This window comes from Mastigoproctus giganteus, chromosome 4 (genome assembly GCF_048544385.1).
Source record: "Mastigoproctus giganteus isolate SK-2022 chromosome 4, ASM4854438v1, whole genome shotgun sequence".
Taxonomy (NCBI): Eukaryota; Metazoa; Arthropoda; class Arachnida; order Uropygi; family Thelyphonidae; genus Mastigoproctus; species Mastigoproctus giganteus.
In genome coordinates this window covers 109270139-109287200 of record NC_143578.1, presented here as the reverse complement: position 1 = coordinate 109287200, position 17062 = coordinate 109270139, and the positions used below count along the sequence as shown (strand labels likewise).

General features: G+C 39.8%; 1 protein-coding gene across 3 annotated transcripts in view; it reads left to right on the top strand.

Moving 5' to 3' along the window:
• LOC150086985 (peptidyl-glycine alpha-amidating monooxygenase B-like) overlaps positions 1–17062 on the top strand; it is a 627331-nt gene that overhangs the window by 245235 nt on the left and 365034 nt on the right. For all 3 annotated transcript variants that reach the window (XM_090372880.1, XM_090372878.1, XM_090372879.1), the window contains exon 9: positions 6536–6702. In XM_090372880.1, the coding sequence (XP_090229006.1) occupies positions 6536–6702 (167 nt within the window). The remainder of the gene's footprint in view (positions 1–6535; positions 6703–17062) is intronic.

Below are 17062 nucleotides of genomic sequence, written 5' to 3'. Positions count from 1 at the left end.
TATGCTGCTAGCATTGGTGTACATGCAAGTATACATGCACCTGTTCCTACTCTAGGTTACACTGATTACACATCCCATGTATTTACTTTTTCCACTATGACTGCCAACAGTCCTGGAAATCTCCATTATCTTGCTTTCAAGGCTGCTGCATATTCTAATAGAAGCAGTGCAAGAATCACTTTTGCCTCTGCGTGCAGCCGCTGTTAACCTTTTAGTCCGTGTATCCCCCCCCAAGCTACCAGTTTTCTGACCCACCTAACACTGCCTCGATAGCATCAGCAAATATTCTTGCACCCTTTCTATTTAAGTGCACCCCAACCCTCTAGAAGCAGTCTGTCCTGTCAACAAGCACAAACCAGGCTGAAAAAAATTCTTCTACCCTTTTGAGCCTTGCACAATTTCTCGAGGGCTGAATTGATCGACAAGACTCTCATCATATACTCCCTCCTATCATGTTTGGGTAGAATTGTAGACACTTTCACATTCAGTCCTAACTGGCTACTTTTTTTCAACTTTGACCTGTAATTGTTGACTGAATCTGCAGATCTCTTATTCTTAACATCATTAGTTCCAATGTGTACAACAACATCACCTTTCGTGCCCTTAAAAGATGAATATACTCTACAATGTCATCAACTTTTGCCCCTGGCAGACATACCCTGCTCCTCTTCCACCTTTATTAGGAATTACCTTGACTTCCACTCTCCCTCTCTCTCTCTCTCTCTCTCTCTCTTTCTCTCTCTCTCTCTCTCTCTCTCTCTCTCTCTCTTGTAGAAGCACATCACAAATATTGCTTCCTCTGCATCAAAAAAACTTGGTTTTCTCTTTTGCTTGCGACATTACTTTTCTTCCAAACAGCTGTTCACTCTGTAGAAATTGCAAATCCGCCCTACCATGGAATATTGTTCCCACATATGGGGCTATCCCCCCCCCCAAAACCTTTCTCAGGCTTCTAGATTCCGTTCAGAAGATGGCAGTTAGACCGGGTTAATTAATGACTCTTCTCTAACAGTCTCTCCCCACTCTCTGTCTCATAGACATTCTGTTTCTGCTGCATGTTTTTTCTAAAGATACTTCCGTGGGCACTGTTATTCTGAATTGGCTGTTATTCCTGCTCTCTCTCTCTTTCAAAACAGTCCGAACCCGTGCCGCCACCAGCCAACTTCCATTTACTGTCCAACTTCAAACTCACAGAACCAACTTTTCATCTTCTTTGTTTATTCATTCAACTGCCGTTTTCTGGAACAACCTTCCTTCATACATATTTCCTGAAAATTACAGTCTACAGAAGGTTAAGTCTAATTTTAAAAAATATCTTCTTTTGTCTTCCCAACCTCCAACCCATGCACAGTACTAAGTACTATAGGTTCTATTACCTCTCATTTTTGGGGTTTCAAAAAAAATATATATATATAGTTTCTTAACAAGTATTGATAGAGTGAGAAGGGAAGATGAAATCAAACTGCTTATCAGTTGCAAAAACATTTGTGGTATAGAACAAATTATATTTTATATACATGTCTTCTTTATTAATCAGGACCTTCTATTCAGGTCCTGATTAATATAGGGTTAATCACAACTCTTGTCTGGTACCTCCGTAGCCAGGTGGGAAGGAGCAGCAGTGCATTGCACACGCTTCTTGATTAGACCGGGGTTCGAGCCCACCACAACCAAATATGGAGGATGCGGAAAAGTCAGGGAATGACCACCGCATATCCCGGAGCAGTGTATAGCCTTAGTTGCTAATGCTCCTAAAAACCAAATAATAAACAACGCTTGTCAAATACTGTCCTTTAGTCATAAAATTTTATTTAAGCATTAGCATTACCATTAGTAGAGGCATATGATCCAAGAAAGCAAGCTTATTCAGCATCAGCCAAAAAAAAAAAAACACACCACTCCCATTTCACCCCTCCGTTCGCTCGAAATACCTGTCCAGTTGAGCCTTAAATTTGTTTAGGCTATCAACTTCAACAACAAGTGATGGAAGTCGGTTCCACCAACCAACCACCCGCTGGCCAAAGGCAAATTTCCGCACATCTATCTGACATCCGTCCTTCCTCAATTTGAATTTATGCCCTCTGAGCTGATTATTCTGAGCAAGATGAAGAATCCTATTGGCATTGAGCATGCTCAAACCATTCAAAGCCTTATACACCTCTATCAGATCACCTCGCCGGTGCCTAGTCTCCAGACTCTGTAATTTGTAAAACTTAAGCCTTTCTTCGTAAGAGCAACCTTTTGTTCCATTCACTAATCTTGTTGCCCTTCTCTGTACCCATTCCAGCAGCTCTACATCCTTCTTGAAATGGGGCCTCGAGACCTGTATACAGTACTCAAGATGTGGCCTAACCATTGCGTTATACAAGGGAATAATCACCTCCTTATCCCTGCTAGAAAAATTCCTGTATATCATTGACAAGACACCATGAGCTACTCTTGCAGCTCGCCTGCACTGCTCAGAGAACTTCATATCTGCCTGCACAATTACCCCCAGGTCCTTTTCATTCTCCACCACTGTCAGTGTAGTACCGCAGAGTTGATACGTTGTTCTGGGGTTACTGTTTCCCATATGTAGTACTTTACATTTGTCAATGTTAAACTTCATTTGCCACCTCTCAGCCCATCTGTTCAACCTTTCCAGATCCTGTTGCAGCAGCATAGCGTCAGTGGTGTCCTTAACAACCCTGCCAACCTTTGTATCATCTGCAAATTTGGACATTAAACTTGATATCCCATCATCAATATCATTCATAAACATCGAAAACAACAACGGACCCAACACTGAACCCTGAGGAACTCCACTAATAACATTAGTCCACGTTGAGCAGTGTCCATTGATTACCACTCTCTGTCTTCTGCCACTCAACCATCCCCTTATCCATAGCAGCAATTTGCCTCCAATGCCACACTGCTCCAATTTGTGCAGCAGTCTTCCATGTGCAACAGTATCAAAAGCCTTTCTAAGATCCAAATATATAATATCAAAGTTATTCCCTGCATCCAGTTCTTTTGTGACTACATCATTGTATCCAATCAAATTGGTCAGGCAAGACCTGCCCTTAACAAAACCATGCTGCCTCTGAGCTATAACTGAATTCTTGTCTAGATGATCCTGCAGTGCTTCTTTAACCAGTGCCTCCATTAATTTACCTGGAACAGAAGTTAAACTAACAGGTCTATAATTACTTGTGTCAGCCTTTGATCCTCCTTTGTGAATTGGGGTTACATTTGCACTTCTCCAGTCTATGGGTACCTCCCCTGAGTCCAAAGAAGCTCTCATAATTATGGCTAGGGGTTCGCTTACTTCCTTTGCTGCCTCCTTTAATATAACTGGTTAGATCCCATCCACCCCAGGTGCCTTTTTTATGTTTATCCTCAACAATCTCTCCTCCACTTTCCTCTCAGTTATTACGAAACCATCCAGCTCACTGCCAATGTTTACTTTACCTACATCATTCTCCTTCCTGAATAACTCCTCATGCGTGAATGTAGATGCAAAATACTTGTTTAGATTGTTAGCCACCTGAGCAGGATCCTCAACTGTTGAACCATCAATATCCAGTGGAACAATCTGATTCATCCCTTTCCTCCTTGAGTTTAAATAGGTAAAGAACTCTTTTCTGTTTTTCTTTGCATCCTTTGCCAAGGATTTTTCGTAGTCTGCCTTTGCCTGCCTAATCTCCTTTGTGACTTGGTTACAGACCAACTTATATCTATCATAGGCTTCCATGTCACCCATTAATTTGTATGTATCCCATGCATTTTTCTTCTCTGCCACATGTCTCATTAGTTCATCTGACAACCATTTAGGCCTAAACCTTGAACGATATTTCTTAGTTGGTATGTAAAGCCTGGTAGCCTCCAAGATGAGAAGATGAGTATAATAAGATATTGTACAGGGAAATAGAGTGGGCCAGTAAATCAGAGTCTTATAATGGGGGATTTTAATTTCCCAGATTAATTACCCAGATTTGCTAATTAGCATTAGCAAAGGCACGTGATGCAAGAAAACAAGCTTATATAGCATTAGCCAAAAAAAAAAAAAAAAAAAACCCTTATTTCACCCATCCCCTTGCTCCAAATGTTTGTCAAGTTCTGCCTTAAATCTATTTAAGTTATCAACTTCTACAATGACAGATGGAAGTTTGTTCCAGCAATCAACCGCCCGCTGGCTAAAGGCAAACTTCCACACATCTATCTTACAACCATCTTTCTTCAAATTGAATTTATGCCCTCTCAGGCAATTATTCTGAGCAAGAGGAAGAATCCCATCAGCACAGAGCATGCTCAAACCATTCAAGGCTTTATACAGTTTGGTCAGATCACCTCACAGGTGCTTAGTCTCCAGACACTGTAATTTGCAAAACTTAAGCCTTTCTTCGTAAGAGCAACCCTTTGTTCCGTTCACTAATCTTGTTGCCCTTCTCTGTACTCGTTCCAACAGCGCTACATCCTTCTAAGGCATTAGGGCTTAAAGCCTCAAGCTAGTGTATTTTAGTGCAATTGCATCATTTATACACAGCTAAATATAAATTAGCAAATTTGCAATAGCAGCATCGTTTAAGTTACATCTCATATTGTGAATACCTTCACGATGAGTTGCCATGACATTGCACTACTTCGAATAAGTAACGCTTCACCCGAAGGAGAAGACTGTTGTTACTTATTCTCAGTGGATACCACCACCCAGACGGCACCGTTTCAGGACTATTTTGTATTTGTGTGGGATAATAACTCGACTATCCAGTTGTCCCTATTAGACTTAGAAAAGCAAAAAGATAGAGGGAAAGTAATAGTAGGAGTGGAAGAGGAAAAGAAATGGTGTAGAAGAATGAAAGGGACAGTAAATCCTTCAACTCACACCACTCAAAAACTCAAAACTCCTCTAATATGCAACGCTTCCCCAGTGGAGGAGGCTGTTGTTACCTATTCTTGGAAACTCCGGACATCATCAGGCTCCCCCTGGTGCCGTTTCAGGGCTATTTGGCCCTTCTTCGGTGGGTGGGTAGCTACCCAAGTGATGTAATGATGGCAAAACAGTTGTGAAGTATATCTTCACAATATGAGAGATGCCTGATGGTGTATGATATAAGTTAAGGCTCTAATGCATTAGGGCTTAAAGCCTCAAGCTGAGAAAGAGATTAGACTATGTGTATTTTAGTGCAATTGCATCATTTATACACAGCTAAATATAAATTAGCAAATTTGCAATAGCGGCATCATTTAAGTTACATCTCATATTATGAATACCTTCACGATGAGTTCCCATGACATTGCACTACTTCGAATAAGTAACACTTCACCCGAAGGAGAAGACCTGTTGTTTCTTATTCTCAGTGGATACCACCCAGACGGCACCGTTTCAAAGCTATTTGGCCCTTCTTCATACACCATCAGGCATCTTTCATATTGTGAAGATATACTTCACAACTGTTTTACCATCATTACATCACTTGGGTACCTACCCACCCACTGAAGAAGGGCCCAATAGCCCTGAAACGGTACCAGGGGGAGCCTGATGATGTCCGGAGTTTCCAAGAATAGGTAACACTTTCTTGGGAAGCGTTGCCTATTCGAGGAGTTTGAGTTTGCAGACGATACAAAGGTTAGTAGAGTTGTTAAGGACACTAAAGACAGTAAGCTGCAGCAACAGGTTCTGGAAAAGTTGAGCAGATAGGCTGAGAGGTGGCAAATGAATTTAACATTGACAAATGTAAAATACTACATATGGGAAGCAGTAACCCCAGAGTAATGTATCAACTCTGAAGTACTACACTGACAGTGGTAGAGAATGAAAAGGACCTGGGGGTAATTGTCCAGGCAGATATGAAGTTTTGCAGACAGTCTGCAAGAGTAGCTCATGGTGTCTTGTCAATGATATACAGGAATTTTTCTAGCAGGGATAAGGAGGTGATTATCCCCTTGTATAAGGCAACGGTCAGGCCACACCTTGAGTACTGTATACTGGTCTGGAGGCCTCATTTTAAGAAGGATGTAGAGTATGTGTATTTTAGTGCAATTGCATCATTTATTATACGCATCTAAATATAAATTAGCAAATTTGCAATAGCAGCATCGTTTAAGTTACATCTCATATTGTGAATACCTTCACGATGAGTTGCCATAACATTGCACTATTTCGAATAAGTAACGCTTCACCCAAAAGAGAAGACTGTTGTTACTTATTCTCAGTGGATGCCACCACATTAAGCCTGATATACCATCATCAATATCATTTATAAATACAGAAAACAACAATGGACCCAACACTGAACCCTGAGGGACTTCACTAATAACTTAGTCCACGAAGAGCAGTGTCCATTGTGGACTAATGTTATTAGTGGAGTCCCTCAGGGTCAGTGTTGGGTCCCTTGTTGTTTTCTGTATTTATAACGCTTGACACTTGTGTATTAAGTAGGAACCACGTTTTTGTAAACTTGATATATCATTTTCAACACCATCATTGCTAGTTTAATATTATCATACAGCATTTTTACTAATCAGTGTGTTTTCTAAATTTTCTTTTTTGCAGAGTTCCATGTTGATGTGAATTGTGTCTTTCATGGGAGTCAGCCAATATATGTTTTTGCATATAGGGTTCATGCTCATAAATTGGGAATAGTAATTACTGGATATAAATATGATACACAGAGAAGAAAATGGACATTGATAGCAAAAGGCAATCCATCATGGCCACAGGTATGTTCATTAATAACATGTGATTATCGTTTTATTTGTAATAACACTGACTAGATCTCAACACTAGTAAAGTACTTATTTATAATTACAAAACTAAGCGTTTTATATGTGTATGTTGGCTTGCTTTCTTGTTTTTTGTTGGAAACTTAAGACTTTACACTCTGTTTCTCATTATCAGAGTTTGCCGCTCCTTGTGTAGGATCTGGTGAAAACAATATCCTCTTTTCTGTTCATATTGAAATATATTCAGTTTTAAAGGAAAAATTACCGCAATATTTACTTTTTTGTTAGTTAAACAAAATAAAGTATAAAATTCTGTTATGTGTTTTAATGACAGTAAACTAAAATGGGGGTACAGTTACCAAAGTTCATGATATTCAAAAATGATGGTCACAAGTCTCCCTGTTTATGAACACTTTATTCCTAAGAAGTAGTTTGAAAACATGCAGCAGTGTTATCATAGATAATGGAAAGATGCATGCAAAACTTTCTTGCACATCTTTGATAAAGTATATATTATTGATGCATTTTTTATTTAATATTGACCAAATAACTATATTGTTAGTATTAGTAGTGAAAAAATGATGCACCGAAGCAAATTTATTCAGCAGGAACGAAAAAAACAAACAAAAAAAAAAAAAAACTGAGAAAAACATCTGTATATCCTCTTTAATAACTTGTATGACTTACTGAAAACTAATTTCATGACTAACTTCCTCTAAACTAAAACAGAACCAGATGGAAGATTGTTCCAACAGTCAGTTATGTTCTGGCTGAAAGCAAATTTTAACTCATGTATCCTACAGCTCTGCTTTGTCAGTTTCAGTTCTTATGTGTGTTGCCCAAGAAAGATTAATGCATTTAAGGCCTTCAGTACATCAACCGGGTCTCTGCATAGGTATTTAATTTATAAGTATTGCAGTTTGCAGAACTTTCCTTGCTAGAGTATCTTTTTTTTTTGTCCCAGACTAAATTTGTTGCTATTCTCTGTATTCATTCTAAAAAATCAACATCCTTCCAAAAATGAGGCATTCAGGTCTGTATGCACTACTCAAAGCAGTTTAACCATTGCCTTATGCAGTGGGTTAATCAGCTCCTTGCCTTTGCTGACAAAATTCTGTATCATTAACAAAACCTCATGAACTGTTTTAGCAACCTATCTTTCCTGCTCAGAGAACTTTGTGTCTGCCTGTTCAGTTCCCCCCCTAGATCTTTTTCTCCATCACTTTGAATGTAGTACCAACTAATTGGTATATTCTGGGATTACTGCTACCCATATGTAGTACATTGTATTTATCAATGTTAAACTTTGATTATATCAAGCCACTTCTTATAGGTAACAGTCTCCCCCCCCCCACCTGTATTGTGGTTTGCCTTAACATGTTAAGGCTCTCTTCAGTGTTATTGGTAAAGGCTTTTGCATCACCTTTGTTCAGATGTATTCCATCTTTACAAAACAGATTCCTCCCAACAAAGGCAGGCTACAGCTGTAAAAAAAAAAATTAAAATAAATTCCAAGAAGCCATGCAGACTCCCTCAAACGTTAAGTTAATTCACAGGGTATATAGTCCCTCTGACTATGACTCATGGCATTTTTTTAGTTTTGTCCTGTATTTATCCAACAAATTATCAGTTAATGTGTGCCTAATATCATTATTATTATTATTTCTACTCTTATATTATTTCTTCCTGATTGGGGGTTCCACCTCGTGATGGGTATTGCTACCAAGTACACAGGGTAGTTGTTATGTCTGATGTTACTGTTGGTCGAGGAACTCTCTGACAATCCTACAGGTGTTCAGGGTTGCGACTTTCTGGAGTTCCTTCTAGGTGTTTGCTGGGAGACCTATTGCTGCTGGGCTGTTATGTAGGGTCTTTGGCACCATACCTGTGGTTGACACAGTGATCGGGATGGCCGTTACTTCTTGCATATGCCACATCGCTTTGATCTCCTGTCTTAGGTTCGTGTACTTCCTAATTTTTCCCCATGGGTTTTCTGCAGGTTGCCAGTGTTGGGTACCGCTATGTCAATCAGATAGGTAGCCTTTTTCCTTCTTGTCCACAAGGGTTATGTCTGGTCTGTTGTGCGGGATTGTCCTATCCGTTATTTTGGCACGGTCCCAGTACAGCTTGTGGGTTGGGGTCTCTAGTACTGATCACTTCGATCAGTACTAGAGAATACCAGTTGATCGAAGAAAGTGTACCGTACTACAAGTACGAACCTGGGGTTCGTACTTGTAGTACAGTACACTTTCTTTGATCAACTGGAATTTCCTTGCTAGCTTCTGATGTATTATCCTGGCTACCTGGTCGTGTCTATGAGTGTACTCAGTCTGGGTGATCACCTTGCATCTCACGGTGATGTGTTGGATCGTTTCTGAGGCCAGGTGGCATCGTTGACATGTCATTTAACACTCCGGGCTCCTTGGCGATGTATTTTCTGTAGTTTCTGGTGTTGATTACCTGGTCTTGGATGGGGAGCATGAATCTTTCGGTCTCGGGGAAGATCGTCCCCGAGACTGAAGCTACTAATAATAAGCGTCCCCTTATTATTATTAGCCATATGGTGCAAGGAAGCCTGAGGCTTATGCTGCACCAGCCAAAAAAAAAAAAAAAAATCGAGTTAACCTGACGGAGAGAGAGAGAGTCAGAAGTGGAAAGGAATCACCAAGAAAGAGAAGAATGATGATATCTAGCTCAGGACCCTGGATGTACCAAACCCATACCCACCAAATGTGAGCCCATGGGGTAATTAGTTCCCACATGAATAATATTGCTCTCTTCAACCCTCCCTTCCTAAAACTGCCAACATGTTGATAACATCACCTATTGTTCCTTCTGACAGACACTTAAAAGAATCATCAGTTCAGCCAGAATTTGCTACTGGATGAACCAATGCTCATATGTGAATTACTTGCTGTAGTTTCTAAGTCACGATTTTTAAGGTATTCTATTTGAAGTAGATTTTGTAGCATTCGTTTTGAAGGCAAGAATAAGCTTACAAAATATGACAATAATTAAGCAGTTAACAAAAAGAATTTAAGTTAGCAGAATTAGCTTTCAAAAGGTAACAATTAAATTTACAGAATATTCAGAAAAGTTATAAAAGCTCTGTAATTAAATTTAAAAGCCATTAAACAGTTAAGCAAACATATTAATCTTCTAAAGCCTTAACCCAAACTTCCTACTGTTCAGGCGCCTCCGTAGCCAGGTGGGCAGGAGCAGCAGTGCATAGCACATGCTTCTTGATTAGACCGGGGTTCGAGCCCGTGAGCCACCAAATACAGAGGATACGGAAAGGTCAGGGAATGACCACCGCATATCTCCAGAGCAATATTGCACTAGTTGCTAATGCTCCTAAAAACCAAATAACAACAACCACAACCTACTGTTCAGATCATAGTTCACCAGACAACAGAGCTATCTGACACTCTCTCTCTCTCTCTCTCTCTCTCTCTCTCTCTCTCTCTCTCTCTCTCTCTCTCTCTCTCTCTCTCTCTCTCTCTCTCTCTCTCTCTCTGTCTCTCTCACACACACACACACACACACACACACACACACACACACACACACACACACACACACACACACACACACACACACACACACACACACAATACTGGCAACCATTCTCCTAACTGTTACCATTCTCTAACAATACTGGTAACATGGCAGGTGGGATGCATTATCCTACTGGAACACACCAGTGCCATCTTGAGAAGACAATCACCATAAAGGAATATACTTGGTCACCCACAATGGACAGGTAGTTTTTAGCATTCAGAGTGAAATGCAGGAGTAGGAGAGGCTCCAAGAGATTCCAAGGGAAAACATCTCCCGTACCAAAATATGGCCACCAGCTATCTATTTCTGTTGGACCAAGATATCAGAGTGATTCTTCTGTAATTTGTTGCCATACCCTCTGTATACCATCCACATGACATAGCAGGAAACATGATTAATCAGAAAAGGTAACTTTTTTTTCAGTCATCATGTGGTCCAGTGACATGGTTCAGATGCAAACTTTAAGCATCATTGGTGATCGGTGGCCATAAGCATAGGTACCTTCACTGGGCACCTTCACTGCACAGGCTCATACAGATGACACTTCATTGGATCATGGTTCTGGAAACACCACTGGTCATCTCCTGGTTAAATCCCATGACTAGCCGTTCCACCGTTTCCTGTCCATCAGCTCACACAAGGTGGGACAGTCTACATTCACCATGAACATTGAGGGGATGAAGGTGCTTGCCACTGGCCCAGTGAATGCAGCCCTGTTAACTCTCAGAACACCTTAACTACAGCACTCCTGTGAACAGCCTACAAAATTCGCAGTTGCTGTAATACTGCCACCACCACCATTCAACTGACCTGACAATCATTCCTTCAGTTTCTCAGATCACGTTGATCAAGTCCTTTCTGTAGAATGCATGCCATGAACCTGCAGTATCATATTTACCAGTTCTCTGCAAAATGTGTGCCACCACCCAAGGGGGAATGGCTGATTGCTAAAACATGGGAATGATCATAATGTTTTGGCAGGACAGTGCACTTTATTACATGTTTGTTAGTTACATAAGTGTCATATGTAAGAAGACAGCAGATGATATATGAATGATTTTATTAGAGTTGTATGGTATAAAAAGTGTTTTATTCAGAGCCAAAGCATTGTAGTTTTCTGTCCTCTTTCCATAAAGTTTCTTAGCAACTACTGCAGTTGTATGTTTGTGGGAATAGTGACTGTTTACAGTGATTAAGAATGAACACAATTAGGAGGCACATGTTCCCAGCCTGTCTCTGCAATGAATCAGTTGTTAGATATAACTTAATAGACAAGACTTTTATTCTCCTTTGCCCTTTACAATCTTGAAAGATCAACATCATATTGTTGGATCACCTAATTTGGGATGAATCTCTGCTATAAATGCATGATTCACATGTAAAAAAAAACTGGGAGGTCACTCGAAATGTCCCCAGGGGATCACATCTGGTGAAGGGGATCACATTTGGCAAATGAAGGGTCCTCAGCTGGATATCATTATTCTTCTTTCTTGATGATTCCTTCCTTTCTCTCTCTCTCTCTCTCTCTCTCTCTCTCTCTCTCAGGGTAACTTGGGAATTTTTTTTTTTTTTTTTGGCTGATGCAGCATAAGCCTCAAGCTTCTTTGCACCATATGGCTAATAATAGTAATAGTAAGTCACCTGGGGGGGGGAGGAATGGAACTACCACCGGCCATCTTCTGTGAAGAGGCAATTGATAATGAAGGTAACTTGTTAGTTGCTATCATAATAAGGCCTCTTGTTTCTGGGTTAGTCTAGGTGTTTCAAGAGTAGTACTGAGCATTTATGTATGACCTATAATTCTTTTCAGGTTAAGACGCAATTGTTTTTTTGCCTAGAATCTTAACATCTATAGTCATAGCTAATAATGAATTCTGGCACAATGCTTTGCTGAACAATAACAGAAAATTCTGCTTTACCTGTCCTAGAAGTTAGTTTTTCACAAAACAGTTCGCTGCACAATAATGAAAAATTGGTATGACAAGAATGTAAAAGTTGATACAGCAAATATAGTGCACATACTATTCTATCACACTGTGCAGTTTCCAAGAGTATACAATGCAGAGATGGGGAAAATCTTGGTGCCATCAGGCAACTAACACACTTTGTGCAGTTGCCAAATTGATCCTAACTGTAACAATGGGAGTGTGCATTGCCGTTCTGTGTATTTTTCAATTTGCCCTCTGATGTGTGTCTATATGTATACGTATATATTTGTATATATAAAGTAAATAGAATAATAATATCGAGTGATGAGCAATGACAAAATCAAATTAACTTTTATTAAAACAGAGAAGGGGGGGGATCATGGTTATAGAGAGTGTACTTCTGTTGTTAGAGAAATTTAATGGGTTTCAATTTAGTGAATATTGGTTTGCTGTTCTGCATTCAGTGACTAACATGTTGTCATTCTTAATTAGATTTTTTATCTGTCATTTCCTGTTGGCCTCTTTCTTTTCAAAATATATGTGCATATCATAGGGATATAAACACCCTATATCTCCCCCTTAATTTTTTAGTATAAGTTTTTTTAGCTTTTGTTCTTCACTTGACTTTGTCATATTTACTTTATAAACAATTTGATGATGACTATATTCATTGACTCTATTTAATATGTTTATTACTTTAATATGTGTGTGATAAGAACATCCTCACCTTGATTTCATGTGCAGCACTGCTTTTATTGCTGTCATACAACACACTCTCTCTCTTTATATATATACATATTATGTGAGGTATACATGTCGATAATCATTAAAATATGGAATGTGTGTGTGTGTGTGTGTGTGTGTGTGTGTGTTTTTTTTTTTTTTTTTTTTTTTTTTTTGGTAGTTGTTGGCGCATCGGCTTCTGTGGCCATATTGCACCTCCCAAGGTTTTTGCAGTACTTTGATCCAAGCCCGAGGCGGGAATCGAACCCGCGACCTTTGGGTTGCCGGGCAGGTACTTTACCCACTCGGCTAGCCCAGTCGGCGTGTGTGTGTGTGTGTGTGTGTGTGTGTGTGTGTTCTGTGCATTATATAAATTTTAAATTTCTTAATTTCTATTATATTTTATTTAATCCTAAATTCCATTATTTGTTACCTAACTTCAAAATTGATTTTGACATAGTGCATTTTGATAATTATAGAAACAGAGAACCCCTTATCGTTTTTTTTTTTCTTCTTCTTTTAATTTGGGTGATTGACTCCAAAAGAAGTCACCCAAATTGTAGGCATACAGCTATAAGTTTTTGTATATCATCCCTTGTGTCTGTGTAACATGCTTTACCTACGCATTCTCCATACATTTATCTAGGTATGTCTTTTACAATACACTAATACATATATTTAACAAAATAAAACTGTGTGTGTGTGTATATATATACAGGGTGTCTCAAAAATACACGGCATAACTTCAGGAATGAGTTCCTCACATGTAGACAATAAAAATATTTTATATCGACATAGTTCTGGAAATGCTTAGTTCCCGAGTTATTGACTGGAATGTCTTATTTCCCGCAGGTGATTTCCTTCATCACAAGGTACTGACAGAATCTGGTGATTTTCCATTCCAACCATGTACTCAAATCAGGAGCAAGCGGATGTGCACTTTATGTACGGTTTGGCAGACGGCAATGCTCTGGAGGCTCGCCATTTATACCACGAAAGGTTCCCAGAACGAAGATGTCCAGACAAGAAAACGTTTGAAGGTATCCATTGCCGCCTTTGTGAACATGGGACCTTTAATTAGGAAACTGAACAATGCAGTTTGTAAGAAACAATGAAAAACAACAATTATTCAATACTGGCTAGAAGAAAGGAAACAAGAAATTTGTTTCTATTACTTCATCCATTGTGATGTCACAGCAGTTCTGATTATAAATTTGCGTTCTTCGGAAATAGGTACACCCTGTGCTGCCGACAGAGGACGACCAAGACCTACAACTCCTGCAGTAGCGGAGGAGATTTTGGATGTTGTGCATTCCACTCCTGGAACACACGCAGAATAGCAAGGCAACTGGCTGTTCAACATTCAACTATTTGGCGAGTGTTGCGAGAACACCAACAGTATCCTTACCATCTGCAATGGGTACAGGCCTTCTCACCAGCAGATTACCCTGCACGAGTAATATTCTGCCAGTGGTTCTTGCAGCAGTGTGGTACAACTCCTCACTTTCCTGCCTTAGTGATATTCACAGATGAAGCACAGTTCACACGAGATGGAATCCAAAACTTTCACAATCAGCATGTATGGGCTGAGGACAACCCACATGCAATTCTTCTATCACATCACCAACAGCAGTTCAGCCCCAACATCTGGGTGGGTGTTTTTAGTGATAAGTTATTTGGGCCCCATGTACTTCCAAACAAACTCACGGGGAAGGCGTACAGAAACTTTCTGGAAAACAACATGCCTGATTTCTTAGATGCCACGCCACTGATCGTTCATCAACAAGCACACTCCATGCACAGTGCCACTCCCGCACATTTCAGCCACCTAGCCCACAATTACCTGAATCAAAGGTTTCCTGGTAGGTGGATAGGTAGAGGTGACCAACTGCCTGGCTTCCACGGTCACCTGGCCCCGGATGCCAAGCGTTTTCCGTGGCCAAGCGATTCTCAGAGCTCTATAAAGCGATTTAAAGCATTCTCCTTTATAGGAATCACTCTTCTTTTAAGTTCCATGTTAGTTTCACTTAAGTTCTTAAAAAAAGCACTGTAGACTTCATCTTACAAGTTGTAAGTTAAGTCAGGAAAGAAAAGACAACTTTCCTTTTAATTTTATTAGAGTTACTAACCCAACTAACCTAACAACCGCTTGGCCACTTGTGGCATTACTCCTGCCTCCCCGTGGCGGGGCCGGTAACCTGAGTGGGAAAGCCAACCCTCAGGGCCAAAAGGAGTACAAAATGGACAAAGAAACCTTTCCCTCACTTGATCAGTTGAGATCACCTACTGATCAAGACCAACCTGTTCATGACACTTATCACAATAAAAGACAAAAAACAGATCTATGTCAACAAGATCACCCAGCCTTTCTCCTTATTCATTCTGTATCAGATTCTCCTGTTAGCAAATTATCCCCATTTCTAATCCAGAAATGCTTGGAAAATGCTGCAGGATCACCGAAGATGGTAAAGCGATTACAGTCTGGAGATCTGCTGGTAGAGACAATGAAGCCAAAACACTCGGAATTTTTATTGAAACTGACTACTTTTGGTGGAATTCCCGTGAAAATAACGCCTCATGCCACTCTGAATACATCAAAAGGAGTTATAGCAGAGTGGGATCTGATTAACATCTCAGAGGATGAAATTGTACAAGAATTGACAGATCAAAAAGTAATACATGCAAAAAGAATATTAATCCGGAAAGATGGAGAATTAAAGCCAACAAGGAACATAATACTGACCTTTAGTACTCCAAACTTACCAACAGTGGTTAAAGCAGGGTATCTGAATTGTCGTATACGTCCATATATACCGAATCCCATCAGGTGTTACAAATGCCAGAAATATGGACACTCCCAGGTAGCTTGCCGTGGCACTATGATTTGCCCAAACTGTGGTTCAACAGAACACACTCAAGCTGATTGTACCGTAACCTCCTTCACCTGTCCCAATTGCAAAGGTAACCATCCGGCATATTCAAAAAATTGTGAAATGTGGAAAGTGGGGAAAGAAATACAAAAATACAAAACAGAAAACAAAGTAACGTATCAGGAAGCCAAAAAGCACATCATGCAGTTTATGCCAAAACGCACGTATGTACAAGCAACCCAATACAATCATACTATTGCTACTCAAACTGACATTGCAGTCCCTCCAAACATTTCTTTTGCAGATTGGGCCAGGTCCGTGCTTAATGCTAAACCACAACCTGCCAAACACAAGCAACTGGAACAAGCAATTAATACACCAATTTCAGTTCCTCCTAACGTGCCTGAAACTACAAAAAAAGCAGAAAAAACAGTACCTACAGATCATGCTCAGACCAAGAAACAATTCCCTATACATATGGATGTTGACAACAAAACTGACCAAGAAGAAACTATATTAGAACTTCATGCAGAAGAACACATGGATACAGAGAGACCGGTTTTCCCCAAAAAAGACAGAAATAAATCAGATCGTTATAAACAAACTGCTTCAAAAAAACAGACAGATCAAAACACAACTCCTAAAAGCAAGTAATGCAGCACATACTTCAATGGAATTGCAGAGGCATACGAGCCAATATTGATGATATATATGACCTGATTAATAAGTACAATCCAGTGAGTGTTTGTCTGTTAATTCTAAAATCCCAGTTTGACATATCTCTCTACAGACTGACTTAGAAGCTGTTGCTGTGCGTATTGCGCTTGGAATAACACTTAACTCTTGTTTCAATATACCTCCCACCAAACAGACTTTTCATGCTTAAAGAACTAGAAGATCTTATAGCACAATTGCCAAAACCTTTCTGCCTTTTTGGAGATTTCAGTGGGCATCACCCGTTGTGGGGATCTTCAAGCATGGATAAAAGAGGACATATGATAGAGACATTACTGAATCAACAGCAGTTAACCTTGCTAAATACTGGCCATCACACTTATGTCCATCTACCCACAGGCTCCTCTTCAGCAATTGATCTGTCAATCTGTTCTCCCATACTGTTCCCCAGTATGGAGTGGTCAACCTTATATGATCCACACAACAGCGATCATTTTCCAATTATATGTAAAATTCAAACAAAACAATCGCACTCTCCAGATTACAGAGTAAAATGGAAATTCACAAAAGCGAACTGGACAAAATATTCATTCTGTATTA